Genomic DNA, 27,305 nt, shown 5'->3' on the forward strand with positions numbered 1-27,305 from the left:
GGGGGAGCCACAGCAGCAACCCTGTGGAAAGTACAGTACACCCACTGGGAACAGACCATTGTTGTCCTGAACTGTGTGTTGAGGGGGTGGGGAGGGGGGGTGTGAGGGGGCAGGGGAAGGGTCCCATTTTGCCTATTCCCGTTTTGCCTATTGTGATGGTGCCTGTGTTGATATACATATTTTTATGTCACGTAGTCTTACATATGTATATTTTAGCCAGTACCATGTGAGACTGTGTTGACTTTGTACATATTTTTACATCCCTTCATCTTAGAATTGTATATTTTATTGTAAAGCACAGTGAGCCCCAGCTGAGGTGGGGGTACTGTACTATATGTCTGCATTTATTATAGTTATTATTATTGTGTGATCGTGTCGCCACCCTCAGTGGCTATTTGAGTTTGACTCCTTGTCCTGTTTCACCTACCTGCCATTCCTGTTTTGCCTACTCAGCCTCTCTCTCTCGCTCTATCTTTCTCTCTGTCTCTGTCTGTCTCTCTCAAACATACTAGTGCACACACAGTAATGTTTGTGCTCAGATACCACTATCAGCTTTTGTGAAAATTTGTAGTTCTCAGTGGGCACCTACTCTGGGAACGCTGAAGAAGAAGTTCACATTGGGTGTTGAGACAGGGCGAAATATTATGAGTGCTTTCACGACATTGACTTCTGAGTGAAAGGGATACAGTTCAGTGTAGGATGAAGCCTTTATCAGTGTTCAAAGCAAGAGACGCAGAAACATATTGCTGAATCAAAATTACCGATACAGAGACCAGACCATCAACTCATGAGACTGGGCCAGCAGTGAAGGAAGTGAGCTTTTTGGTTGTTTCATAGAACACACCGACTGGCGTGCATTCTCACACACAGACACACACACACACACACACACACAGCCATTGGAGTACATACGTGAACTCAGAATAGGTGAATCAGGATCATCAATTTACTGATAGGTGAATCGGGAGTAGGCGCATTGGGGCGACACACTGGGGTGGGAGAGGTGAGCCAGTCAGTTGATGTTGTTAACTCGGACACAGAAAGGTGAAGGATCGTCTTTAGGTCTTGTATCTTTCACAGGCTTGCACCAAGATGTCTGTGAGTTGAAAGGCAATCAAGTTTTATCTTATCTAGGAAGGGGAGAGGCTTTCTTTACCGTCCAGGTGATTGAACATGCTGTCAGGGAATGTGGTGGGAGAGGAGAAGGCAGGTAGTTCAGAGAGCAGCCCGGACCTTCAGCCTCCTTGAGACACAGATAAGTTATCTGCCCCTCTGATGTAATGTGATGTAATGGGATGGGGGGTCTGCACAGATAACTCACTTACCTTGCTGACAGATTACTTGGTGCCAGAGATAGTGCTGTGTACCTGTTTACCTGCAGGCAGCATACTGGCACAGTGTTTACGTCACCTGAACTTCATTGAGGTGTGAGGGTGGTGGTGGGGGGGGGGGGGGGGTTAAAGTTGATGGTTGGTGTAGGTGAGTGCAGGGATGAATGCTGTGAATGTTTTCACACACACACACCCACACCCGGCCCTCCCCCCTCACACACAAACCATGCCTCCCTGCCCCTTTGAAAATGGAGTACTGTTGCCTATATAGTGGGGATAAAATTGCTCAAACAGGCAAAGCCTGTTTGTTTGTATATAAATGAATGTGCGAGTTGCAGCTGATAAATGAAGAACACAGACAGAAAAGACATTTTGCAGCTGGCTCCTTGAAGACCTTGTTCTGAGATGTACCTCTAGATTTGTACAATTTTTCAGTTCCTAAACTAAAGGGTATGAATATTTTTAACTTGATTTGAAATTCGACTGAACAAAATATGGGTGACTTGGTCTTTTTGGTGCAGTTTTCAGTGACTTTTTTGACATTTTCCTTGGAGTATGGCGGCCAACATGGTGGGGTAGCTAAACAAAACAGTCTTACGCATAAAATGTGTGTGTGTGTGTGTGACTGAAATGTGAGTGAATGACCCCAGAAACGAATGGCAAGCACCCAAAGGCAGCTGTGAGTCAGCTGTACCCAGGTAGGCAGTCTGTTGTGCAAGTGACTCTGCAAAGCACTGTCTCTGGCTGAGGACAGGCGCTGTATCCATACCCTCCTCCTCCTCCTCCTCCTCCTCATTGCCTGGTTTGAAGAAGTGATGGGCATTCTGATGACCATCCTGGTCAGCTAGGCTATGATAAGCAACACGTTTTGATGTGAGTGTGAAGGGACGAAGCCTCATGCCCACCTCCCCACACGGCAAGTAAGGGGAGGAGGGTCAGTGCACTCATCGTTCTGCTCTCCTGTGTTCTGTGAGCCATGTGTGGGTGGCGTTGAACTCAAAGAATCCCACTCAAGACAGACACGCAGAGGGCTATTTTTGGTGGTAACATTTTCGGGTCGAGTGAATGTGCACTTTTGTAGTTTGTTGGGAAAACTGTTTGCTGAGGGATCTGTGAGGAGTTTTGTTTTCGCCTTTATTTCTTATTCTGTTTTGTTGTCTCTGCGTGAAGATATGGAAGAAGACCAATAAGAATTCACCAGGAGGGGGATGGAGGGGGGGGGAATAAAATAAAATAAAACATGCCCCCAAACACACTTGCATTTAAGCACACACACATGTACGCATGCACACACACATGCACACACACACACAGAGAGACACATAGCATTCATGCAACAATTTACAGTCTTACAGTCACCCAGGCCCAACTCTTAACTGACAAACGTTTATACCCAGGCACTCCACCTTCCACACACACACACAGATACATTCACAAGTGCAGGGGGAGGGGGTTGGGGGGGAGCAGGGGTTAATAGCAACATGCTGCCATTCCTGATGGAGATAGATTGCAGCTCAGTACACGGTTGGTCACCTCATTTTTGTCAAACTTTTCCTCTTTTTTTTTTCCTGGCGTTTTTCCTTCCTCCCTACACCCATCGTTTTTTTCTTTTTGTTTTCCCCCTTTGCTGTTTCTGTCTCTGAGTTTCTCCATTGTGTGTGTTGTTTGTGTTTGTTGATGTTGTTTTTGTATGGGGTGGGGGGGAGGTATTGATTTTTCTTGACACTTACTTCTTTTCCCTCCTTCTCTGTTTCATTAGTATTCTTTTCACCGTTTCTTCTTCTTTTTTTGGGGGGGGGGGGGGTACGGGGGAGAGGGTGGGCATCTTCTTATTCTTTTTTTTTTTGAGACTAGATTTTCTGTTATTGAATTTTTGTTTTAATTTTCATAATCTGTTTTCAAGCTTTCTTTGCATACCACTCTTTTGTGTCACCTCTCTTCTCTTTTCTGTCATTTCATTCATTTCTTTTTTTGTTTTTTGTTTTTTTTTTGTTTTCCTCATTCATTCTTCCTTCAGCAGTGAGACGGCCTTGCCAGCAGCTGAGCCATAAAGAAGACGGCTGGGAGTCGTGTTCATTTTCTTTTCTTCTTTTGTCTTTGTCTTTGTTGTGCTGCTTGGTGGTGTGAGACAAAAGCAGGTAGAGAGAGAGAGAGAGAAAGGTGGGATGTGAGCGAGTGCAGCAGCCATGTGTGTTGTTGTGCCCTTTCCTTCCCACCAGAGATTGGCTCAAAGGGGAGGGGGGGAGGGAGGGAGGGCAGGGAGTGTTGTTTGTGTGTGTGTGTGTATGAGTTTGTGTGTGTGTCTGCTGTTTATGAGTGTGTGTGTGTGTGTGTGTGTGTGTGCAATTTTTGAGTGATTTTTTGTGTCGGTTTTGTGTGTGTGTGTGTTTATGTTCATGTGTGTGTGTGTGTGTGTGTGTTTGTATGTGTGTGTGCGCGCGCACTGTTTATGAGTGTGTGTGTGTGTGTGGGAGTGGAGGGGCCGCTCCATTCACAGTCAGTGGCATCCCTTTGCCTTTCCTTTGACCAGCAGCCAAGCAAAACATGGATGGCTCTCTCTCTCTCTCTCTCTGTGAGTCTCTGTCTCCATTCCTCCCTTTTGCCCTTGTGCTTTCCCTCTGCCCCCGTTGTACAGGAGGCTTGTTTCGCTTGTCACCTCCCACCTGGTGAGTGTGTACACAAATACTGAGATGCATACATGTGCGTATGCATGCGCGCTCACGCACACACACACATGCACGCACACACACACATTTATGCGCACATACATACATATGCAGGCCACATGGATGCAAGTTCACTGTTCTCTCTTTTTTCTTTTAGCCTGTCTTGAAGACCAGGGCTGGATGTTAAAAAAACACACAAAAAAATCAAACAAACATTTACCTTGCTTATCTGTTACCCTCTTGACTAAAAGAATTGGTCTTGTGTTTTTTTTCCTCTCCCCCTTTCCCTCACTCTCACACTCTCCCACCCTGCCTGGCCCAGAACAGCAGCCAGGTTTCATGTTGGGCAGGTTACAGCAGTCTCAGTAGATAGACCTGAGATGTGTCAGCAGAGATCTAGCTTGGAAGCCCTTCCTACCTTTTGTTTCTCTCTCTCTCTCTCTGGTGTCAGCAGTCAGTCTGTCAGTCACAGTGGGTCTGTGTGTCTGTGGTGGGGGATGGGGGGGGGGGGGATCTGACCTTGGCTGTTGAAGAGCTGTGGATCACATGGCAAGGAGGTGATAACTCCTGCACCTGTTCCTCCCACTTGTCTGTCGGCGGTTCATTTGTCTCCCCTAATGACCCATGGCCTTTTCTTTTTTTTTTCTTTTCTTTTTTTAAGTGTGGCTCGTGTTGGAGGAGGTGGGTCTGTTATGGTGTACCAGGTCAGAATGTACCCTGTCAAGAATATACTGATGTAAAATGTCCCAGTCTAAAATGTACCCAGGTATAAAACAGTATAGGTGTTTAAAGCAGCCAAGGATATATTTATACCCAGATATATTTTTGGCCCAGGCCATTTTATACCCCGAAACCTTACATTGAAGGTTTTTTGGGGTTTTTTTTAATTTTGTTTTAAAGCTCAATAACAATTGCAACCATTGCTGCATGTTTTCTGAAGGTAGTCAGGGAACTGAGCTGAGCTGTTCAGGAAGAATACCTTTGACATCTGGCAAAAACTGAGATTTGGTGTTTGTCCTTTTTTTTTGTTTCCTTATTGATCTTGTATATTTGTTCAGGATATTTCTCGTCACTTACAACACACACGCACAAAATAATAAGTGCCAGTTGCTGTTACATATTGCCATCCATTTCTGATGGCTGCGGGATTCAAGAACAGAGACTAGGTGACCACCAGATGTATTGTCAGAAAGTAACTCCCCATTGACGCCACAGAAAGAAGTAGGACTCACAGATAGCACGCACACATGTGCAATGCCGCACGGCATTCAGCACTTGTGTCCAGCTTCACACCAACAACACGCTGTTGAGGTGATGTGACACTGCAGTAGCCACGGTGATGATGATGATGGTGTTGGTGATGATGACAGTGATGATAATGACAGTGTTGACAACAGGTGGATGGTGATGACCGTGTTGATGATGTTGACAATGATGATGGTGACAGTGTTGGTTAAAGTGATGATGACAGTGTTAGTGACAGTGTTGATAATGATGACAATGGTGTTGGAGATGACAGTGATGATGATGACAGTGTTGATGACAGTGACAATGATGATGGCGTTGACGATGACTGTAATGATGATGATGGTGTTGATGACAACGGTGATGATGGCAACAGTGTTGGTGACATGGTGATGATGACAGTGACAATGATGACTGTGTTGATGATGATGGGGACGATGACGACGATGGTGTTGATGATGACGGTGATAACTATGATGTTGCAGGCATTGACGACGGTGGTGATGACAGTGGTGTTGATGACGGTGATAATGACGATGGTGTTGATAGTGATGATGTTGATGATGACGACAGTGATGATGATAATGATGTTGACGACGGTGATGATGATGACGGCGATGTTGCAGGCATCGATGACGGGGAGGACCTGGACCCGGACCTGCTGACCGGTATCTATGAACGAATCAAGCAACAGGAGTTCAAGCCCGGGGTGGACAACGTCACACAGGTCATGAAGATGGAGCAGACCTTCGTCGGCAAGAAGCCGGTGAGGATACTGCACTCTGTCCCTGACCTCCTGTGTGTGTGTGTGTGTGTGTGTGTGTGTATCTGTGTGTGTGTGTGTGTGTGTTTATCTGTCTGTGTGTGTGTGTGTTTATCTGTCTGTGTGTATGTGTGTTTATCTGTCTCTGTGTGTATGTGTCTATGTATCTGTGTGTGTGTGTGTCTTTGTATGGATATGTATGTCTGTGTATGTGTCTATGTATTATCTGTGTGTGTGTGTGTGTGTGTATGGATATGTATGTCTGTGTATGTGCCTATGTATCTATCTGTGTGTTTGTCTATGTCTGTGCATCTATCTGTGTGTGTGTATGTGCATGTGTGTCTGTGTGTGTGTATGTGTATATCTGTGTATGTGTCTATGTATCTATGCACGTGTGTGTTTGTGCATATGTGTATGTCTGTGTATGTGTATCTGTCTGTGTATGTGTCTTTGTATCTGTCTGTGTCTTTGTATGTGTATCTATCTTTGTGTAGGAGTGTATGTGTCTATGTATCTATATGTGTGTGTGTGTGTGTGTCTATGTAACTATATGTGTGTGTGTGTATGTGTTTCTATCTCTGTGTGTCTGTGTCTGTGTGTATCTCTGTGTGTATCTGTGTATGTGTATCTATCTGTGTGTGTGTCTGTGTGTGTGTGTGTGTGTGTGCAGCAACTGGCCCTGCCTCACCGACGCCTGGTGTGTTACTGCCGGCTGTACGAGGTGCACGACCCTAACAAGAAGGAGAAGCCCGGCCTACACCAGAGGGAGGTGTTCCTCCTCAACGACCTGCTGCTGGTTGGTCACTCTGTGTGTGCAGGGGGGGGGGGGGGGGGGGGGGTATATGCATTGGGTGGGAGTGTGTGTGTGAATCAGAATCATATTTATTTGTCATGAAAACTGTAATTGAAAGGTTTATAGACACAACAATGAATGTAAACAACCTGCTGCTGGTCAGTCGCACTGTGTGTGTGGGTGTGGGTGTTGGATGGGAGTGGGTTTGTGTGTATGTGTGTGTGTGTGGGGGGGGGGGGGGGTGCTTGTGGGTGTTGGGTGGGAGTGTGTTTGTGTGTGTGTGTGCGTGTGTATGCTTGTTTTCAGTATGATCAGAGCAGACACATTGTGTCGGAGAGTAGGAGAGACGAACAAGAAGAATGTGACGTTGTGAGTTGGGAAGAGAGAGCTAGCTGTCGTCATATACATGAAATGAGCATGAGGCCATGCCTGATTTTTTTTTCTTTTAATTATGAGAAAAAACTATAGCATTCTAAATCTTCATTTATAAGCATTTAGTATGGGTTTTTTTGGGTTTTTTGTGTGTGTGTTTTGTTATTATTGTCGTTGAAATGGTTTGACTTCAGACTTGAATACACGCACGCACGCACGCACGCACACACACCCCCCCCCCACCCCACCCCTACACGCGTGCACACTCAGAAAGAAAGAGAAAACTGACAACAAGGTGTGCTGTGTGACCAGGTGATGAAAATCTTCAGCCGGAAGAAGACGGGCCTGACGTACAACTTCAAGTCGTCCTTCCCCCTGTGCGGCATGGAAATCTACCTCTTTGAAACTCAGCGTCAGTACTCCTCCTTTCTCCTCCCTCTCTCTTTGCCTTCCTTCCTTTGTGGGGGCTGTCTTCTAGCTGACTGAATGGTAGTAATGGTTATGAAATACATCGTTCCTTTAGATCATTATTGCAGCCAGTATTTATCAGATCTTGATAATGGAATATATTGTTCCTTTAAATGATAATTGCAGCCAGAAAAATATTTATCAGATCTTACCATCAGTTACAGAGTTCAAGTCATCTATCATTAAATTTATGATTTACACTGTGTTCCTGATCTGAAACTCCTGTGTTGACTTGTATGTATGAGTTGACCATGGAGGAAGGTCTGTTTTCTTGGGGGAGGGGGGGGTGCTTGCTGGGTTTGTTCTTGTTTCCATTACCCACCCAATGCTGACCTGGATAACAGGAGATTTAACGTACGTGTTTGGTTTTCTGCATGCGTGCACACATGAACAGGTTTCAGGCACTAGCAGGTGTGGGGTGTATGTTGATCAGAAAAACCTTCATCCTTGATCTGTCAGGCAAATGACTGGGATTTGCACACAGCTGAGAATGTCCAATGCTTTCTTTGTCCACTTGGCTATGGATGATGGACCCAGCACCTTTTTTCAGTAATTTTTAAAATATAATTAAAAAATAACAAAAATGTTGGGGAAATCATCATTGTGAACCACACACCACAAAGGGTTTGATAGTTGTGACTGGGACAGGTTGGCACAGTGCTGGTTTAAATCACTGCTGATGGCTGAGAATGCTTCAATGTTTTCTCCTTTTTTTTTTTTTTTTTTTTTTTGGATTGTTTGAAGATGGTATCAGGTAGGTAATGTGATATATCTGAATTTGTTTCAACCGTTTTCTTTGATTAATGTTGAATTATAACTATCAGTGTTTTTGTGGTTTTTTTCCTCATGCTGTTTTAGTTGTTACCAATCTAATTTTACACATTTCAGAGCTATAAACAGCAGATAAACACCTGTACATAGATCTGCTGACAACAGCTGGATCTCTTGCTTGAGATATGCGAAATTCAATACTGCTGAGAGCAAGGTGAATGTTTGAATGTTTTGATGATCTTGCTGCACCTCTAAAGCAGTGAAGACTGTTTAAATGAGTGGGTGAAGTGAGAGGAGGTGAGAAAACAGTGTGATGCTGGTGTGATGGAGCAACACAGAGTGTGGAAGACAGCTGAAATGCTGACCCAAAGCTTGATGCCTGTTTCTGGTTAGAAAAAGAAGTGTGTGTGTGTGTTGAAAACAGACATTATGAGTGTTTATTCTCTGAAAATGAAATGAGATTGTGTGTGTGGTTTGTTGTTAACAGATTACAAGTATGGCATCCAGCTGACCAACAATCTTGACGGTAAAACCCTCATCACGTTCAACGCCCGCAACGACCATGACCGACAAAAGTTTGTGGAAGATCTCAAGGAGTCTATACTGGAGGTGTGTGCCAAATTTTAAGGTTGAGAACTGAGTCTCTTCCTGTGGAGCATGATGATTATCTCTTAGGGTTTTTGTTTTTTTTGTTTTTTTAAGATTTATTTTGTTACAACTGAAGCAGGAGTGATGTTAGCAAAGACAATTTTCTGCTTTTTCTTCTTCTGAGCTAGTTGGCTTCAACTCCCTCATTCACTCATGTGGGCTTTTACATGTATGGCCATTTTTACCCCATCATGTAGGCAGCCATAATCAGTTTTCGGGAGTGTGCATGCTGGGTTCTGTGTTTCCATTACCCACTGAAGGTGGACATGTTTTACAGGATCTTTAACATGCGTATTTGATCTCATGCATGCGTTTACACATGAAGGGGCTCAGGCACAAGCAGGTCAGCACATCTGTTGACCTGGGAGCTCGCAGAAATCTCCACTTTGAACACACCATTTGGTGTCATATACTGTGCCATGTCACGCTGATGCAAGCCAGGCCTGTCTGTTTGCTTCTCTTGACCAAAATTTTGTGGCGACTGAGTGACAAGATGTCTGGCTGATGGTCCGCCGCACCCAGGTTTCACTACAACCTGTGTTCAAAACTGGGGCTAGAGTCCAGTACTTTAACTATCTGGCCACTGCACTCGTGATTTTTGTTGGTTAAATTGGATGAAAAAATAAATATAATGTTATTGTTGTTGAAGCCCCTCATATGTGTGTGTGTGTGTGTGTGTGTGTGTGTGTGTGTGTGTGTGTGTGTGTGTGTGTGTGTGTGTGCAGACAAACGGCATGGAGCACCTGCGGATTGAGGAGGAGATGCAGCGTCACGGCACAGCCCACAGCGCCAGGGACCGACACTACGCCAACGACGACTCCCATGTTCACATGTACGAGGTGGCCAAGCCCCCCGCGCCCCCCCGCGGGGGCCGGCAGCTGTCTGCCGAGTGTGCCGTGGGGCTGGAGAAGTCCCCTCTGTCTAGCTCCTTTACTGATCTGTGTGCAGGTATGCATGCTGCATGCTCTCCTCCTGTATTATTATCTCCCCCTGCTCTCTCTCTCTCTTGCCGGCTGTCTCCTTCTCGTCTTTTTTAGTCGTGTGTGGGGGTGGGGGGTTTGGGGTGGGGGGTGCTGGTTCAAACAGAAAAGTTCTCACTCGTGTTCTAGCGTCGGGTTGTTGAGTTGAAGTTCTTGTTTTGTGCATGAGTGAGGTTGAAAGAGGAAAGTTCTTGTTCATGTTCTAGAGTGAGGTCGTTCAGTTGAAGTTCTTGTTTAGTGTGTGAGCAAGGTTGAAAGAGGAAAGTTCTCGCTCGCGCCTAACGTCGTTAGTTGAATGTCATGTGAGTGCGAGTGAGGTTGAGAGGAACAGTTTTCGTTATGTCCCTAACATCGTCAAGTTGAAGTTCATGGGTGGTGGGTTTTTTTTCAAGAGCAAGGTTGAAAGAGGGCTGTTCTCACTCAGTGTTCTAATGCCGGAGATGTTGTAGCTCACATCACATTTGACATGGCTGCAGAATGGATTGTGGCTGCTGGAGCCTAGTGGATCAGTGCTGCTACACATTAACAATGTCAGCGGCTTGCAAGAGAGAGGATGGTTCTTGTGCGTAGCAAATTTACTGACCACCTGCACACAGGGCATGATTACTTTTTAACAGTCATTAATTGCATGAAAAATTTGAAGGTCTTGCACACTCATGAAAATGGAAACGTGGTGTAATTCGTAGATCAGTAACTGAAGTAATAAAGAAATAGATAAATAAAATGAAAATTAGTTCATGTTTATTCCTTCTTTATTTTATTTAATGGCTTCATAGCAGTCACAGCTTGTAATGACTGGGCTAAAACCAAAAATATTCTGGAATAACAGGAAGTGTGTTTGTCGGAAAATTGGAAGTAAACTTTTTGTCACTGACAGTTTGATTTATACAAGCTCAGCAAACACCAAGATAAAAAAAAAAATAAAAACCAAGACAAAACAGCTGTCTGTCGACTGTCAGAATTCTGAAGTAAGTGTGGTGTTGGGGCAGGGAAAAAGGGAGAGAACTGTGGCAGTGGTGCAGCATTCCATATGTATCACCTTCATGCAGAAGAATCAGAACGTGTGTGCCATTGACACATCTGTCCATGCAGACCACAACCTGGAGTCTGGATACAGAAGGAATAGCAGATTTGATTAGCGTTACGATTTTTAAAAAAGAACAAACATGATCAGTACTAAAAAGCCACAGACAAGAATCGTAGAATGCGAGGCTTGCCATCCCATGAACACACAGAAAAGATGATGCTTGTGGCAGACAAAGAAAATGGTTCAATGGGTTCACTGGGATCAAGTAACTGCCTGACATGAAGTGAGTGAGCTCTTCGCAGAGGGAGGAAGGGGAGGGGGTTGGGGTGAGGGGCTGGGAGGTGGGGGTATGTCTTTGGGATGTTAAAAAGGCTAATGAGACCTGACCAGCATGATGGGTATATGCGATGGTCAGGTATCTGCTATTTGCCGATGTGGTGTGGTGTGATGATATGTAGACCAGTCTGCACACTTTGACACCCCCTTGAAACTGAGAAAAGCTGATAACATGACGTTGTTGTGCTGAGATGGAAACTGAAACAAGCTGATAACATGACGTTGTTGTGTTTTGATGGAAACTGAAACAAGCTGATAACATGACGTTGTTGTGCTGAGATGGAAACTGAAACAAGCTGATAACATGACGTTGTTGTGTTTCGATCAAAACTGAAACAAGCTGATAACATGTGTTTCGATCAAAACTGAAACAAGCTGATAACATGTTGTTGTGTTGAGGTGGAAACTGAAAAGCTGATAACATAACATTGTTTCAAAACTGAAACAAGCTGATAACATAATGTTGCTGTGTTGAGATTTCTTCTTTTCCAGCCTCTCCTGACATCTGATGCTCCAGTGTAATGATCCTGTCTTTTCTTCTTCTCCTGTTTTGATTCTTCTCTGTGTGTGTGAGAGAGAGTGTGTGTGTTCAGTCATACAGTTGTATAGTCTGTAAAAGCCAAAACCTTCCAATTTTTTTGTGGGTTTTTTTCCTGCCCATCTTTCATGTCCTGTTCCTCAGTGTAGACAAGGGTGGTGGACCTTGAGGAGAAACTGGTGGGGTGTGGGGGGTGGGGGTGGGTCCTTGCGACAGACTGCAGAGCTCTTCACTGTGACAAACCAAACCAGATCACACAGCAACTAGCATGCTGAAGAAGAGGAAGAATCTTGAAGTCGCTTTTTTTTTTTCACGCTGGCCGATGAGTTGTTGAACCAGACTAAAGTCACTGCATCCAGTCTGTGACATCCACTGTGAATCTGCCTGTGAAAAGCTTGGGGTGTTTAGTCTTCTTGGGTTTTTAAAGTGGATGGGACGGGTGTGACGACTGAGTGGTTAGAGCATGTGAGTTTAAAACCTGGGGGTCCTTTGTTCGTATCCTGACCGTTCCTGGGGATTTAAGGGTTGGGGATTTTTTTTTTTTTTTTTTTTTTTTTTCTCCAATCTCCCAGGTCAAGATAGGTGCAGACCTGTTAGTGGCTGAACCTCCTTCCTGTGAATACTGCATGTTGAACATCAAATACACACATTAACGATCCCATGATCCATGTTAGTGTTTGGTGGGTTATAGACACAGGACACAGGTCGGCATGCACACAAAACCCAGAAACTGGAGTATGATGGGTGCCTCAAAATTTTGTAAGTGTTTTTTTTTTAATGGCTTTGGCATGTTCCACTTAGTTTGTATATAAAGACAAGTTTGTTCATATGCATGTGTGTTTTGTAATGTACATAATATTTTATAATACTGTTTAAACATTTCTTTGTGTTTTTTGTCTTTGTATATTAACACTTTTTTTTAGATTTCTTTTCAGTGTACCAACATTTCTTTTTCTTTTTTTCTTTCTTTGTGTATTTATTATCATTGTACGTTGTCTTTGGTACAAAAAAAAACCCAAAAAAAAACCACTTTGTGAAAAAATAGTACAGCGGCGAAAAATGTTCGACGATTTAAACAAGCTGACGATTCGCCACTTCTGTTTCATCAAGCACTTCCAGTTCCTGTTAACCACATGTGCTTTGTCACATAAGATTATCACCAGTCACTGGTCAGTTCCAGGGAATGTGACCCATACAGGTGTATCGAAGAGTTGGACATCTGTATTTTGAGTGAAATTGAGGGGAGGGTGGAGGGAGGAAGAGAGGGGAGGAGGGGGGGTTAATGATATTCACAGAAAAAGAATAGCAAATTCAAGGTAGTCATAAACACAGTGCAAAGGCTGAGTTGATGCACAGAAGTTTGTCTTATCATATTGCAACAAAAGTATTGTCCAAACACACCAGTCTGCTGTGATTTAGGATTTGTGAATCAGTTGGGGAAGATTTGACAGTGTTACCAGACACATCTTACCAAGAATCAGAGACTTAAAATTTGCTCAAGAATAAAGATTTTAGGCTTTGTATAGTCTTTCTGTCTGACTTATAGCAACAATAACAAGAAGAATAGTTGTCACAGACAATGAGACATTGAAAGAAGTACCTTTGATTAATTCATTGCTTTCTCAATAAATTTCATTGCTCACTTGATCAACAGACTTGTAAATGGCAACTTTGTCAGGAAGTTGATCAGTACAGTGTTATTCTTGACACATTTTTACTGTTCTGCTTTGATAATGGTGACAGTGTCAGCTGCCAATAGGAATAGATATGGACAAAAATCGTTCTTTCTTGGAAACTGCTGGGTAGTGTTGGAAGACAGAAACATCATCAGGAGTAGAGATAAGTGGATTGGGGTGGTTGGCATCTCTATCTTTTTTTTCTTCTTTTTTTCATGTTGCTTCATCTTATGTTTCTTTCCCTTTCTTTATTCTTTCTTTGTTCTTTTATTATCTTTTCTTTTCTTTCCACGTTTACCTTCTTTCTTTCTGTCTTTTTTATATCCTCTTTTGGAATTGATGATTTTGCATGTACATGTGATGAATGTATTAACATACATATATTAACTGCTTTCAGGCTAGTTTAGATGATGTATGTCTTTGTCAGTGTTTGAGTGAAGGAGCTTTATTTCCAGTGCAATATGTCCAGAAGCGCATGCTATAATTTGTTGCTTTCACTTATCGTGATTCAGTAGCTCCCAGTATTCCCAGAATGAATTAAACAGTGCAGTTGTGTTCTGACTTTTGTTTCATACTTTTGATCACAGCATTGTTTTCCATTGTGAAACAAAACTTGTTTCTTTAATTTAAGAATATACTATGCTTATATTTGATTCTGTATGCAGAATCTCAGTTACTATAGATTAAAAAGAAAATTATTTGTAGAATTCTTCAATAGAAGCAGATGCAATGGTGAATGAAAAGATCTTTTCTTTTTAGCTTACATATTCTGAGTTCATTTCATTTGATACACACTTGTGCATGTATGCTTGCACAATGAACTCTTTCACTATCTGTCAGTCACTCTCTCCAGCATACACACACTCTCTCTCTCTCTCTCTCTCTCTCTTTCTCCCCCCCCCCACCCACCCCTCCCACCCTCCCCCATTCCCACCCTCTCATGCAGTACTGTCTCAGCAAAAGTGAAATCTAATCCCAGTAAGAAATGACAAGTGTGAACAGATTTAAGCATACTTGTACTTCTTGCTTGTGGATTTGTGTAGTTCAGATCTCTTAGAATGATAATAATGATTATTATTATGATTATTGTAATAATGATAATAATGTTAATATATTGTACTTATAATGGGCTCCAAGCGCCTCACTTTAAGGGTTGGTGGGGTTTTGGGGTGGATGAAAAAAAAAAGTTTGAATGAAATATCCCCAGTGTAGTTGGAGGAGACCAGAAAGAAAACGGAGAATTTTTAAGCTGGAAAATAAACTTACCATTCCAACTTTAGATTTTCCATTTGATTCAAGAAGAAAAAACAAACAAACCAGTAACATTTTGCATACTTGCACAGTTACATTTAGAATGCATTCACAACAAGCGACGTTAAACTGTTCATTTCCATTAAGAAAACCTGGAAACATTTTGCATACTTACATTTAGAATTCATGTAAGTAACTATTGTGCAGTGCTCATATATATATATATTTAATGAGAAATCTGTGTGTTAGATTCGCGCTGTGAATTGCATATCTGCAAAGAGTGTAAAATGCCAGTCATCGAAAACAAATTTCATTTTTATCATGGGATGTTCAGAGTATGCTGAAGTATGCAAAGAATGTTTGCAAAAAAAAGTGCGCAGCTCCAAAGTTTGTTAGCATTTTCAGCAATTTACTAAATGGTATTTAAATGAATAGTTAAAATTTAATCATGTTTTTTTTTTTTTTAAGACTGTTTTATAGTTTTTATATATGCATATTTTCATTTGTTGGACATGTTGTTTGTTAAACGCTGTTGTAATCCTCCATGTTCCAGTAGGAGTTTAAGGTTTATTAAGACTTGGAAGTTGATGAGAGGAATACTGACCAGTGTGTGGTGTGTGTGTGTGTTGTTGGGACAGATCCCGGCATGAAAAGAGGTAACAGCGGTGCTTCCCTGGACAGCGGAGTGGTGAGAGCTGCTTTCCTTTTTTCTTTTTCTTTTTTTTTTTTTTTTTGCAAAAAAATCAACAACAACAAACAATTATAGAAAAACATGTATGTGTAGCAAGTGTGAATGCATGTGTATTGTGTGTGGAGCAAGTGTGCGTATGTGTGTGTATGGTAAGCATGTGTACATGTGTGATGTATGTGTTGCAAGTGTGTATACGTGTGTAATGAATGTGGAGCATTGGACTGTGTGATGTGTACATGTGTAGCAAGTGTATGTGATGTATGGAGCAAGGAAGTATGTGATGTATGGAGCAAGGAAGTATGTGATGCAGGTGGAGTGAACATATGTGTCTGTCTGTAAGGTATGAGGAGCACGTGTGTGTGTGTGTAAGGTATGAGGAGCACGTGTGTGTGTGTGTAAGGTATGAGGCGCACGTGTGTGTGTCTGTAAGGTATGAGGAGCACGTGTGTGTGTGTGTAAGGTATGAGGAGCACGTGTGTGTGTGTGTAAGGTATGAGGAGCACGTGTGTGTGTCTGTCTGTAAGGTATGAGGAGCACGTGTGTGTGTGTGTAAGTGTAATCAACAACTTCCTCCATCTACTCTGTTTAATATCTGGTCCTTAGCAAGTGTTGGGTAGTACATGTGGAACAAGTGTGTGTGTTCAGTAGGAGTCCATTGAATATCTGACTTGCAATGGTTGGGTTGGGTTTCAGTTTTGTCTTTTAACCATGTTTGGCCTTAACACTTGTCCATGATCATGGAATACACTACAAACAATGTAGAAAATAAAAATCTAAAACAAATATGGCATTCTCAGTTGCCTATGATCAGAAATACACTTTTTTTCTTCTTTTCTTTTTCAAACTTTTTTTTTATCCAAATGACTATACATGCAATGAAAAAAAGAAGACTGAAGGAAAAAAAGATACCAGGACGTAGAAAAACTATCTTAAAATGAATAGAAAACAGAAATTAAAATAAACACTCACACACACACATCCATATACACATGTGCATTTTTCAAACACACAGAAATACACTATAATCATAAACACATGAACCTATTCATACACATACACACAGGAACTGACATTTTCTTATTTTATTCCTGCATTGACTCGGTGTCAGAGGTAGAGAGAGGTGTGCTGAGCTGTGCGGGTCACCGTCACGCCGTGTGTCTCCTGTTGCAGGTGTCTGGCAGCGTGGGAAGCTCTGGAAGCCGTGACGACAACCTGGGGGCCAGTGCCGCGCTGCCCGGCCCCCCGCCCGTCCCCTCCCGCCCCCAGGCCCCCTCCACCTCCTCCCCCCACCACCCTGACCAGGTGGGCAAGCCCCGCCCCCCCGTGGTGATGCACCCTGGGCTGCCAGATGGCACGGAGGTGTGAGCGCCCTCTGGAGGGAGGAGGGGGGCGACAGCGACTGTTGGGGGACTGTGGACTGGTTCTGTGGTGTGTGGACGGTGACGTCTTGGTGCCTGATGATTCCTGGGCTCTGTGACTGTTGTGGAGAGGAGAGTGCGGCATTGTGTGTGTGTGTGTGTGTGTGTGGAGGATACATTGTGGTGTGGTGTGGTGTGTGTGGACATCATCATCCTTCAAGAAGCTGCTCCCTCTCTGCACGGTTCACTAGCCAGCCAGTCCCCGAGATGCAGTGAATTGTGTTTGTCGTTGTGAGACAAGTATGGACATGTTCTGGGCTTCTGGAGGAAACTACAGGAGTGGAAGTGTGTACAACTGATGGTGTAAAAGTGGCAGTATATCAAGTGTGCAAAGGACAGTTTTGGAGTTAATGTGGCAGTATCTGTTTTCAAGTGTCAGCGTGTGTGTATACAAGCAGCAGTGTGTGTACATGCAACAGAGTGTGTGCAAGGAGCAGTGTGTATACAAGCAGCAGTGTGTGTACAAGTGACAGAGAGTGGATGCAAGCTTCAGTATCTGTGTGAGGACATACAGTAGCTCCATTTATCTTGTGCGTACACTTTCACTGAGGAGTTGAACCATTCAATGTATTCAGCAGGCCAACTGTAATAGCCCAACACAAAACTTGTCAGTCACTCAGAGAGACCAGTGCAGTGAGGGGAGACGGGAACCAGTGGTATCTTCACAACTCAAAGACGTCCGAAAAGGGGGCGGTACAATGTATCGTGGATCAGACTGGACAGTGCTGCAGCACATAAGTTATTTTTATCTGAAGAGAAAGACACGAGATGTGTATGGAGGGAGGGGGAGGGGCTGGTGTGAAGCTGTGCAGTGTCTCTAGTGAAGGTGGAGAGAATGCACTGGGTAAAGAATGGAACAGGACTGGACATTGAGGAGAGTTGTGTGTGTGTGTGTGAGAGAGAGGGGGGGGAAGGTAATCATGGGCTGTAGGTCTGCTTGTTTGTGAGAGAGACGTAGAGTGAAAGACCAAGACATGAGGAGGGTTAGTCAGTGGAGGAATGTGACCCACAAGTCTTTCATTTCCTTGGGGTGATGTGATGTGATTTGTTGTGATGTGGGGTGTGACGTAGATTAGTTTTTGTGTGTCGGTGGTGGTTCACAGTTGACTTGTAAGCACCACCATCTGTGTCTCCTCCCCTCGATCCAGACATGGATAACTTTGTTGGAACACTACACTTTGGATAGCTTTTTTTCCCTTCTCCTTTTCATTTATCAGTACTGTTTCAGGCTTCACCCCACCCCACCAACACGCCCTCTTTCTCTTTTATTCTTATACATTCTTTTCAGGATGTACTGGATTTGTACAGTCTTATTCCAGATATCACGTTTTGGACTTCTTTTTTTTTAATACGTTTTTTGTTGTTTTTTTGCTTGTGTCCTGTTGGAAGATTGCACAGTGATGTTTTTTACTGTTAGGGTCTCACCTGGATGTGAAGAGTAGACAGTTTGTGAGGAAAATGCATTGATGAATAGCGCCTGCTCTTGTTGAAGCCTTTCTGGGCTTGTGCACATACCTGTGTTTTGTCTTTTGACATCGCTTTGTTTCCAGAACCAACAAAGCTAGTTGTTGCTTTTTTTCTTCTCCACAACACAATCAGCACTGTAGAAGAGAAATGGAGAAAATGTTGATTTAGGTTTTGTGTGCAATATTAGATATGTGCTTGTTTGCATGGTTGAGTCATGTTGTATGTATATATCTATTTTTTCTGCACTTAAATGAAAAACAGATGCCATACACTGCAAGGTTTTGTTTTTTCCCACTTTTTTTTTTTTCCTTCTTTCTTTTTTCTTCCTGCTTCTGTCCCCAACATGCACTTGTACATAGTGATCAGACTTTGTTCTGTCATGGTTACTTTCCAGTGTTACAATTCTTACATCGGAGGATGTGAATGAACATCCACAGAATTTCGTATGGTTGGCGTCTTTCATCTTTTTTCTTTTCAGTTTTTTTTTTTTAAATGAGTGTAAGCAGTTGTTAAAGATCTCATCCACATAGTTAAATTGTTGTCAGAAGTTGTTCAAGATCTCTTGATCCATCTAATTAAAAAATAAATTGTTGCTTGATTTCAAAAGCATGTGTGTGGGGGAGGGTGGATTGTCCATGATCAAAACATGGAAAAGGAATTGAAAATCACCTTGCTGTTAGACGTGATCTGGACAGTGGCATTGTGAGTCACGTGTATCGTTTTAAGATGGCATGACAACTGGGCCGATTCTAGACGTCTCCACTGATTTATTGGTGTCAGGAATGAAGAGAGAGAGTCATGCATTTCTGGATCAGTTTTCAGTTGCATGCAGTGGGAAAGAGTGCTTGAAGCTCTCCACAGTCTGACCAGTGGAGTGTGGTGGAGGATGAACGGAGGGGGAGTCTTTAACGCTGAAGGCAAACATCGCTTGCATCATCCCCATCCTCTTCAATATTTTCTGTGCTGTCACCCTGATGTAATCTGTGCTGGGTCAGTTGGAACAGAAAGGTCTGCATAGGTTGTGGCAGATAGACTCGTCACTGGGCCAATGAGAACAGGAACGTCAACGAATGTTGCGGCCATTCGTGATATCTCTGAGCTGTAACAAGAGGAAAGTTGGTGAAAGTTGCAGCAAATAGCTGTGTCACAGAGTCAATAGGAAGAATGTTGGTGTAAGTTGCGACAAATAGCTTTGTCACTGGGCCGATAGGAACAGGAACATTGGTGTAAGTTGTGGCAAACAGCTGTGTCACATAGTCAATAGGAAGAACGTTGGTGTAAGTTGTGATAAATAGCTTCGTCACTGGGCGGATAGGAACAGGAACATTGGTGTAAGTTGTGGCAAACAGTTATGTCATCAGGTCAGCAGGAACAGGAAGGTTGGCGGAAGCTGTGGCAAACAGTTATGTCATCAGGTCAGCAGGAACAGGAAGGTTGGCGGAAGCTGTGGCAAACAGTTATGTCATCAGGTGAGCAGGAACAGGAAGGTTGGCGGAAGCTGTGGCAAACAGTTATGTCAGCAGGAACAGGAAGGTTGGCGTAAGTTGTGGCAAACAGTTATGTCATCAGGTCAGCAGGAACAGGAAGGTTGGCGGAAGCTGTGGCAAACAGTTATGTCATCAGGTCAGCAGGAACAGGAAGGTTGGTGTAAGTTGTGGCAAACAGTTATGTCATCAGGTCAGCAGGAACAGGAAGGTTGGTGTAAGTTGTGGCAAACAGTTATGTCATCAGGTCAGCAGGAACAGGAAGGTTGGTGTAAGTTGTGGCAAACAGTTATGTCATCAGGTCAGCAGGAACAGGAAGGTTGGTGTAAGTTGTGGCAAACAGTTATGTCATCAGGTCAGCAGGAACAGGAAGGTTGGTGTAAGTTGTGGCAAACAGTTATGTGATCAGGTCAGCAGGAACAGGAAGGTTGGTGTAAGTTGTGGCAAACAGTTATGTCATCAGGTCAGCAGGAACAGGAAGGTTGATGTAAGCTGTGGCAAACAGTTATGTCATCAGGTCAGCAGGAACAGGAAGGTTGGTGTAAGCTGTGGCAAACAGTTAGGTCAGCAGGAACAGGAAGGTTGGCGGAAGTTGCAGCACATGATCTGACCATCAGTACATTAGCTCTTTGATCTCCTCAAAAAGAAAAAAGTCCCTGCTCAATGTGCTGGTTATGATGAACCTTTCGGACGATCTTTTTTTTTTAAACCCTGATATTGGCTTTATTGTCAGAATGACATGTTTGAGAAAGGTGTGTTAAACTTGCCCTTCGTGGTGATGTGTTTTTCTGTTTCCAGAGTTTATTTTCTCCCCTTTAAAAGCGGGAAAGTGTTTGTGTGTTGAATTCAAAGTGGGTAGATGCGGTTTTCTTGTAAGAATATTCAACATCGATTTGAAACAGGAAGATAGCCCATTACATGTCAGTAATCTGTCCAGTTGATATCAGAAAGTATGCTGTGTTTCGTTTTCTTGTATTTATTTATTTATTTATGATAATATTCAGACCTTCAGGAGTGTGTCAAATCAAATACCAATAGCCATGTTGTGCTGTTGTTGGTTTGTTTTCCTTTCCCAGACAACAACAATCTTTTTGCCCCCAGCAAAAAAAGAAAAAAAAGCATGAAGGGGGCAGGCAAGGTGAGGTGAGCACTGCATTTCTGTTGTTCTACATTTGTTGTACTAGCTTTACTTTTTTGTAAATACCTCGGGTTGCATCTTTTTTCTTTCTTTTTTTCCTTTCATTCTTACAACTTCAGTCTGTGTACCATGGAGGAAGCTGAAAGCAAGTGAGATGTGTCAGTAGGCGACAACAGTTGTATGTGCAGGAGCAGCAAAGTCCTGGGGAGGTGGGGGGCATTGCCGTGACCTCTTGACCCATGGCAGATGAAGGGGGGGCACCGGGTTTGTCCCCCAGCTTCCCTCCACCTGCCTCCTCCCCCACCCCACCCCCGGTCAGCTGAGGGGCTGGCCTCTAGACTGGTAGAATTCATGTGACGCCAAAAAAGTATAATAAAACAGTGACTTGCCCTTGCTCTGCTGTCTTCTGGCTGCCTGTTTTAAGTCATGTTCACAATTATTTTCCTGTGGTTGCTGCTTCAGGAAAAACTCTTTACTAGTAAGTATTTAAAGGAGCAAGGCTTGTTCCCCCCCATTCACTGAGTTTCCCCCCTAATGCTTCTGATAACTAAAAAGTACATGACTGACTTGCTGTGACCGTCTGCCAATGCTTTAGACAGCCACCACCACCCCAAAAAATAACCAAATAAATCCCATCTTTCTCTTCGCTCTCCCTCCCACACAGACAAAATCCAGTGTCTAAAAGAAGAATGTTTTATTTATCATATATCCAGTGACTTGGTGAGAAAAGGGCTATTTACAAAAAGGGCAGGATCTGACCAATGACAATCTTGCAGGGCGTTCTGTCAATGATTGGTCAAATCTTTTGATGGGTTTAAGGAACCAATGAAAAGGTCTGGATGCAGTAATGAATATGCATGAAAAACAAGGTCTCATCTGAGACCACATAACTAAAAAAAATCTAACAAAAAGAGATACAGTGAAGAAATAAAAAACAAACATCCATTCCATGTCACTTGTGTCATTCTTGATGTCGGGGGTGCCAATTTCTGCTGCGTAAGGAAGGTTCAGGGAACAAATTACATGAACAAAATCATATGACAATGCTATATAAATAAGGTATGAAAGAAACATGAACAACATGACAAAAGTGTAGTGATGTGTTTCTCAAGCCAATGCAGGGGAGAATGGCATTATGTCTGATAAGTGATGTATGTATGTGCGTGACATCCTTTTAAACTTGAGATCCAGCTGACAACTCAATTCAGTTCACACAGACAGGGGTGGTACTGGTAGGAATAGGAACTGCAGTACATGCGGCTTCACTGCTGTGAGCCATAAACCATGTCCGTACCAATTCAGATATGTAAACACATATTTCAGGACATGCCTAGTAAATACATCACCGCATCTTTCAAAACAACATCATGGTCACAATTTATCATGGCAGAAGCTGTTTTTACGATGGATGACAAGCCATGCTTTGGAAACATGTGATGGCAAGACAAATGAACCCTGAGGAGAAAGAAAGAAAAAAAATGATGTATCTCACACACACACACACACACCCTGCACATGCACTCACCCCCCACTCCACCCTCCCCCCCTTTCCCCATCACCCTTTAATTTTCATCCCGGAATGACTGACTGAAAACTGACCAAATGCGTCCCTGCACCGAGTTCAAGAACTGAAAAGCAACATAATGTTTTCATTCTTGAAACAACATATGCCACAAATAAATTGAGCGCATTCCAAAACAACAGGAGAGTGACATTCCATCACATTCACTTTCCCAAGCTCTCCACCTTATTGTGTATTCCACTTTACAAAGACAACCTGTGACACTTGCTCGCCCAAAACTTTTTTTTCCCAGGCTGTTAACAGAAATCATTATTTTTCAGAAAGGGGTTTAAGTCAACTTCAAGGATCACCTTTCTTTTTTTCTCCTTAAATTCTATCGGTTTCTCAGACAGACTGGTTTATCTCTTCTTTTTTTTCAAAATGATTGACAGACTTATCTTTTCAAAGTATAAGTTGTACACACACACACACACACACACACACAGAGAGTCTCTAGCAGGAAAGGTTCATGCGTCACCGTTACAAAAACAGTGTGAGAGAGAAACATTGATAAAAAGTCCAACACAAGGAACAGCAAACTGAACCACCACCCTCACGACGGCAAAGACAAAGCTAGGTCCTCATGGAAGTGGACAGCTATGACATGGGGTTTCACAACACAGATGGCATCGGTTTGATGACAGATGACACCAGTTTAATAATAATAATGGACATTTGTTGAGCGTTTTCCTCCCTTAAAGAGGGCTCAAAGCGCATTACAATAAACATTAAACACACAGGTGCACACGCGTGCAATAACTCACAAAAGCAAGAAGAAAAATAATGATTTGGCACAAAATAATATAAAACAGATTCAGAGACTACACGCACTACATAATTACACACACACACACAACGAAAGAGAGAGTGAGTTTGCATGGCTTATAAATGAAAAGGTATGGAAAGTCTATGGATAGGCGTTTTCAAAAAGATGTGTTTTCATACCAGTTTTGAAAGATTGAAATGAAGGAGAGTGGCGAAGATCATGAGCTAAACTGTTCCAGACATATGGAGCTGAATAAGAAAAGGAAGAATCACCGAAGGATCGGGTTTTAACACGGAGAACAAGTAGCCGCCGTGAATCAGAAGATGATCTGAGTTGTCGACGGGGTGTGTTGGTTTGAATCAATTCTCTCAGATACTGAGGAACAGCACCTAAAATGGAGTTGAAGGTGAGAATTGCAACTTTGTACTGAATGCGGGCAGAAATTGGTAACCAGTGAAGAGAATGCACAAGATGAGTGATATTGTCAGTCTTTTTGGTTCTAAAGATTAATCTTGCTCCTGCGTTTTCATGACAACACAGATTCATTTTCCTCAGGTTCACAACACACAATGAGACAAAACACAAGAAAGAAAGAAAGGAAAGTCTCAAGAGTTAAGAAATCCAATGGCATAAAACTCCTCCATATTGCTGGTCACCCTGCCAAACAAGCAAGTCTGCAAGAGCATGGTAAACTGGTGACTGGGAGAGTTCAAATCCCATTAGAGAGGTGTGGTGGTGGTGGGTTTTTTTAATTTTGGTTAGGGGGGTGGGGGAATCTGTAGCTGGCTACTACCCACAGATGAGAGTGTTATGGGCTCAAATGGTAAGACTGGGGCCACACACCCTAGGGTGGTCTACTTCACGGATGCTTCTTCGGGTGTGGTGTTCAAATTTCTTGACCAATGCTTCTGGTGCATGTATCTCTCAATCTGGTCGACATGGGGATGCATTAAGAGAGTACAGCCTTGTCAAGTAGTCCCAAACCTAAATGAAACCCCACTGCAACATGGTCTCCAACCCCATCATCATTTATCATCACCAAAATACAGAAAACAAATGTCCCAAATACTGGGGAAGTGGTTTCTGTTCTTTTTTTCTTTTGTCACAATTTTGGAGAGGGGGAAGATATAAAAAAATAAAAAAAAATTAAAAAAATCTCTTCACTGACTAGACAAGCCATCCATTCTACACTTAACAAAAAAAAAAAAAAAAAAAAAACACAACATAATTCCAAGCATAGAAACTATTACAAAACAACACCAATTTTTTACAGCAGTCCGACTGATGACATGGGAGAAAAATGTTTCAAGTGTAAAATAAACGCACAAAGTAATAAAACCAAAAGAAACCCTCAGGCCAAAATGCTTAATGAAAATAGGAAATTTTCTATCTAAAAATATGTTTAAATAACATACTTACTGTGACCCAACTAGTGCAGACTCCAGCAGGGGTCTGACATTCCTGTCCTGTGCAAACTACTATCCACCAATGCAGAGAAAAAGAAAGCAACTATGGCCGATAACCTCCCAGAAGTAGGTAACCTCCCCTTTGTCCCGCTGGCTAGCGCCCTCTTTTGACAGCAATATGCCATCACCAGCGCAGCGAGCAGGGAGAACAGGAAGCAGGGAGGCCGGGAGGGTCTTAAATTTGGGTCACGGTAAGTATGTTATTTAAACGTAATTTTAGAAAATTTCCTTTTAATTACACATACTTAACCGTGATCCAACTAGTGCGGAATAGCGCGACAAGGTGGAGGGCTCGCCTGTTCTACTGTCTGTGTGCTGTGATGGCCTGTTGTGCAACTACCACAGAAGCGATGCCTCTTGAGCCATCATCCCGCAAGCGTGCGACGTCTCTCAGATAGAAGTCGATGAAGGTGGCAGGGTTTTTCCAGTAGGCAGCATCCATGATGTCTTGCAGCTGTGTTGAGTGCGCTAAGGCAAGAGAAGAGGACCATGCTTGGACTTCATGCGCTCTGGCTGAGGAGGCATCAAGTCTCAATCCTTCTGTTCTATTGCCAGTGCGCTGCAATGGCCTGTTGTGTGACCACTGCAGAGGCAACACCTCTTGAGCCATCATCCCTACAGTGATAGATGTCCCTCAAGTAGAATTCGATGACGGTAGAGTGTACTGTGTCGCCTAAGGATATTGGTGCAGGCAAAGAAGACTGAGGTCCGCAGCTGTTGTGGGGGAGGTCTGTGGACCACAGCTGTGCTGATAAATGTAGCGCAAAGATAATTGGGTCGGTGTGTTGAATCTACACTTTACTGAGAGCCCTTTGAATCAAAGGAAGGGAAGGAAACATACCCTATAGGGCTTTCTCATTTGAGTGCGGTTGAGCGTCAATGCAAGGAGGTGCACTGTGGTTTGATCTGATGATTCCACATCGGTTGTGGGCCGATAGTGGGAGTGATATATGTGTTTAGAGGAAACTGTGGCACGAGACAGAGGTAGGCCACCATGTGGGGCTTGCCTTAGGCGTGACAGCCAGATCTGTAGAGCTCCTCCATGAGAGCTGACAGGCGATAGGCGCTCCCCTCCCCCCCACCCCCCCACTTTTCTGTCGTTCCCAAAAAAAAGACAGCACTGGCATGTTGCCTATGCATAGAAGGGCAGACATTTGGCAACAAGAGACTTGAGGTCCCTGACAGGGCTGTGTAATTGCCCAGGTAGGTACCATCACGAAGGGGCATACGGAAGGCTTGGTGGCTTCTCTACCTTGAGTGTGGCATGTTGGAGCAACCTGCAAAAAGTTGTCGGCAGTCAATGGCTGGGATGGATCAGGCTGTGGAAGTGCACTTCATGTGCCTGCAGGTCACTGAGTCTCATTCTGTGGTGGAATTCCTAATGGAAGAGGATTTCCGCCACCACGGACACATCGCACATAGGGCCCAGTCTAACGTGCGGATCCAAAACAAGCTTTTTTTTTTCTTTTTTTTTTGTGTGTGTTGTTCCCCCAAAGAGATTGTGGCACATTCCATTGGTGCAACTGTGGGTACGGGTAAAGAGACAGAGGAGGTCGACTCGTACACTGCTGACTGGCTGGGCCGAGAACACGGATCGCGTCGAGTGCGTTCGCGGATCGATAAAAATGACATTAAAGGCAACACTGACATGAGTGTGTGGCAACAAACCTCTAGAAGTCACCAGAGGAGGTGTAGGAGGTGGTGGAGGTCTGGAGTGGACTGGAGGGAGCGGAGGAAGTGGAGGAGGCGGCAGGCTGGCGTTGTTGAGAGGGCCAGGAGTAGAGGGCCCAGAGTGTCAGCAAATCGATTGCAATCGCGCCTTAATTTTATCACCCAATCGAGCTACATAATTATGTGACCTGGTTGGAGACATAATTTGACAAAAAACAAGAACGTCAGAGAATTGACAGACAGACAGAAAATACGAAAAAAAACTCAGCCGTATGAAGAGCACAGGAACAGGAGTCATGATGGCTGCCGGAAAAAGAGGGCGCTAGCCAGCGGGACAAAGGGGAGGTTACCTACTTCCGGGAGGTTATCAGCCGTAGTAGCTTTCGTTTTCTCCGCATAGGCGGATAATACGAGGGTCATTCAATAAATAAGGTGATTTTTTTGGTATAAGGACTTCTAATACAGATAGAAGCTTACTTTTTTTTATTTTGTTTTGTTTTACTTCTTTTTCACATGGATTTAATTTGTTTGGCTCATTAAAAAAAAAAAAAACTTTGAGAGTTTTGGCAATTAACAAAGATGGCCGACCAAGAAGCATGCTCCAGGATTGAACAGCGGTCAGTTATCAAGTTTTTGGTTGCTGAAGGGTGCAAACCAGTTGAAATTCATAGGAGAATGTCAACTGTGTATGGTGCCACATGTTTTAGCCGAAAAAATGTCTACAAGTGGGCTAAATTGTTTAAAGAAGGACGGAGCAGTGTTGAAAGTGACGATGAAG

At 43.3% G+C, this 27,305-nt stretch overlaps 1 protein-coding gene across 9 annotated transcripts in view; it reads left to right on the forward strand.

Annotated features, from left to right (window-relative positions):
• The window catches only part of LOC143284806 (uncharacterized), a 183,658-nt gene extending 157,153 nt beyond the window's left edge, over positions 1–26,505 (forward strand). For 7 of the 9 annotated variants that reach the window (XM_076591839.1, XM_076591844.1, XM_076591840.1 and 4 more), the window contains exons 8-14: positions 5,869–6,008; positions 6,676–6,801; positions 7,483–7,582; positions 8,897–9,018; positions 9,783–10,005; positions 15,504–15,553; positions 16,727–26,505. In XM_076591839.1, the coding sequence (XP_076447954.1) occupies positions 5,869–6,008; positions 6,676–6,801; positions 7,483–7,582; positions 8,897–9,018; positions 9,783–10,005; positions 15,504–15,553; positions 16,727–16,921 (956 nt within the window). In that variant the 3' untranslated portion in view covers positions 16,922–26,505. The remainder of the gene's footprint in view (positions 1–5,868; positions 6,009–6,675; positions 6,802–7,482; positions 7,583–8,896; positions 9,019–9,782; positions 10,006–15,503; positions 15,554–16,726) is intronic. The other 2 variants (XR_013055613.1, XM_076591846.1) reach the window with 2 other exon arrangements.
• The last annotated feature ends 800 nt before the right edge of the window (positions 26,506–27,305 follow it).

The sequence above is a fragment of the Babylonia areolata genome, chromosome 8, assembly GCF_041734735.1.
Source record: "Babylonia areolata isolate BAREFJ2019XMU chromosome 8, ASM4173473v1, whole genome shotgun sequence".
Taxonomy (NCBI): domain Eukaryota; kingdom Metazoa; phylum Mollusca; class Gastropoda; order Neogastropoda; family Buccinidae; genus Babylonia; species Babylonia areolata.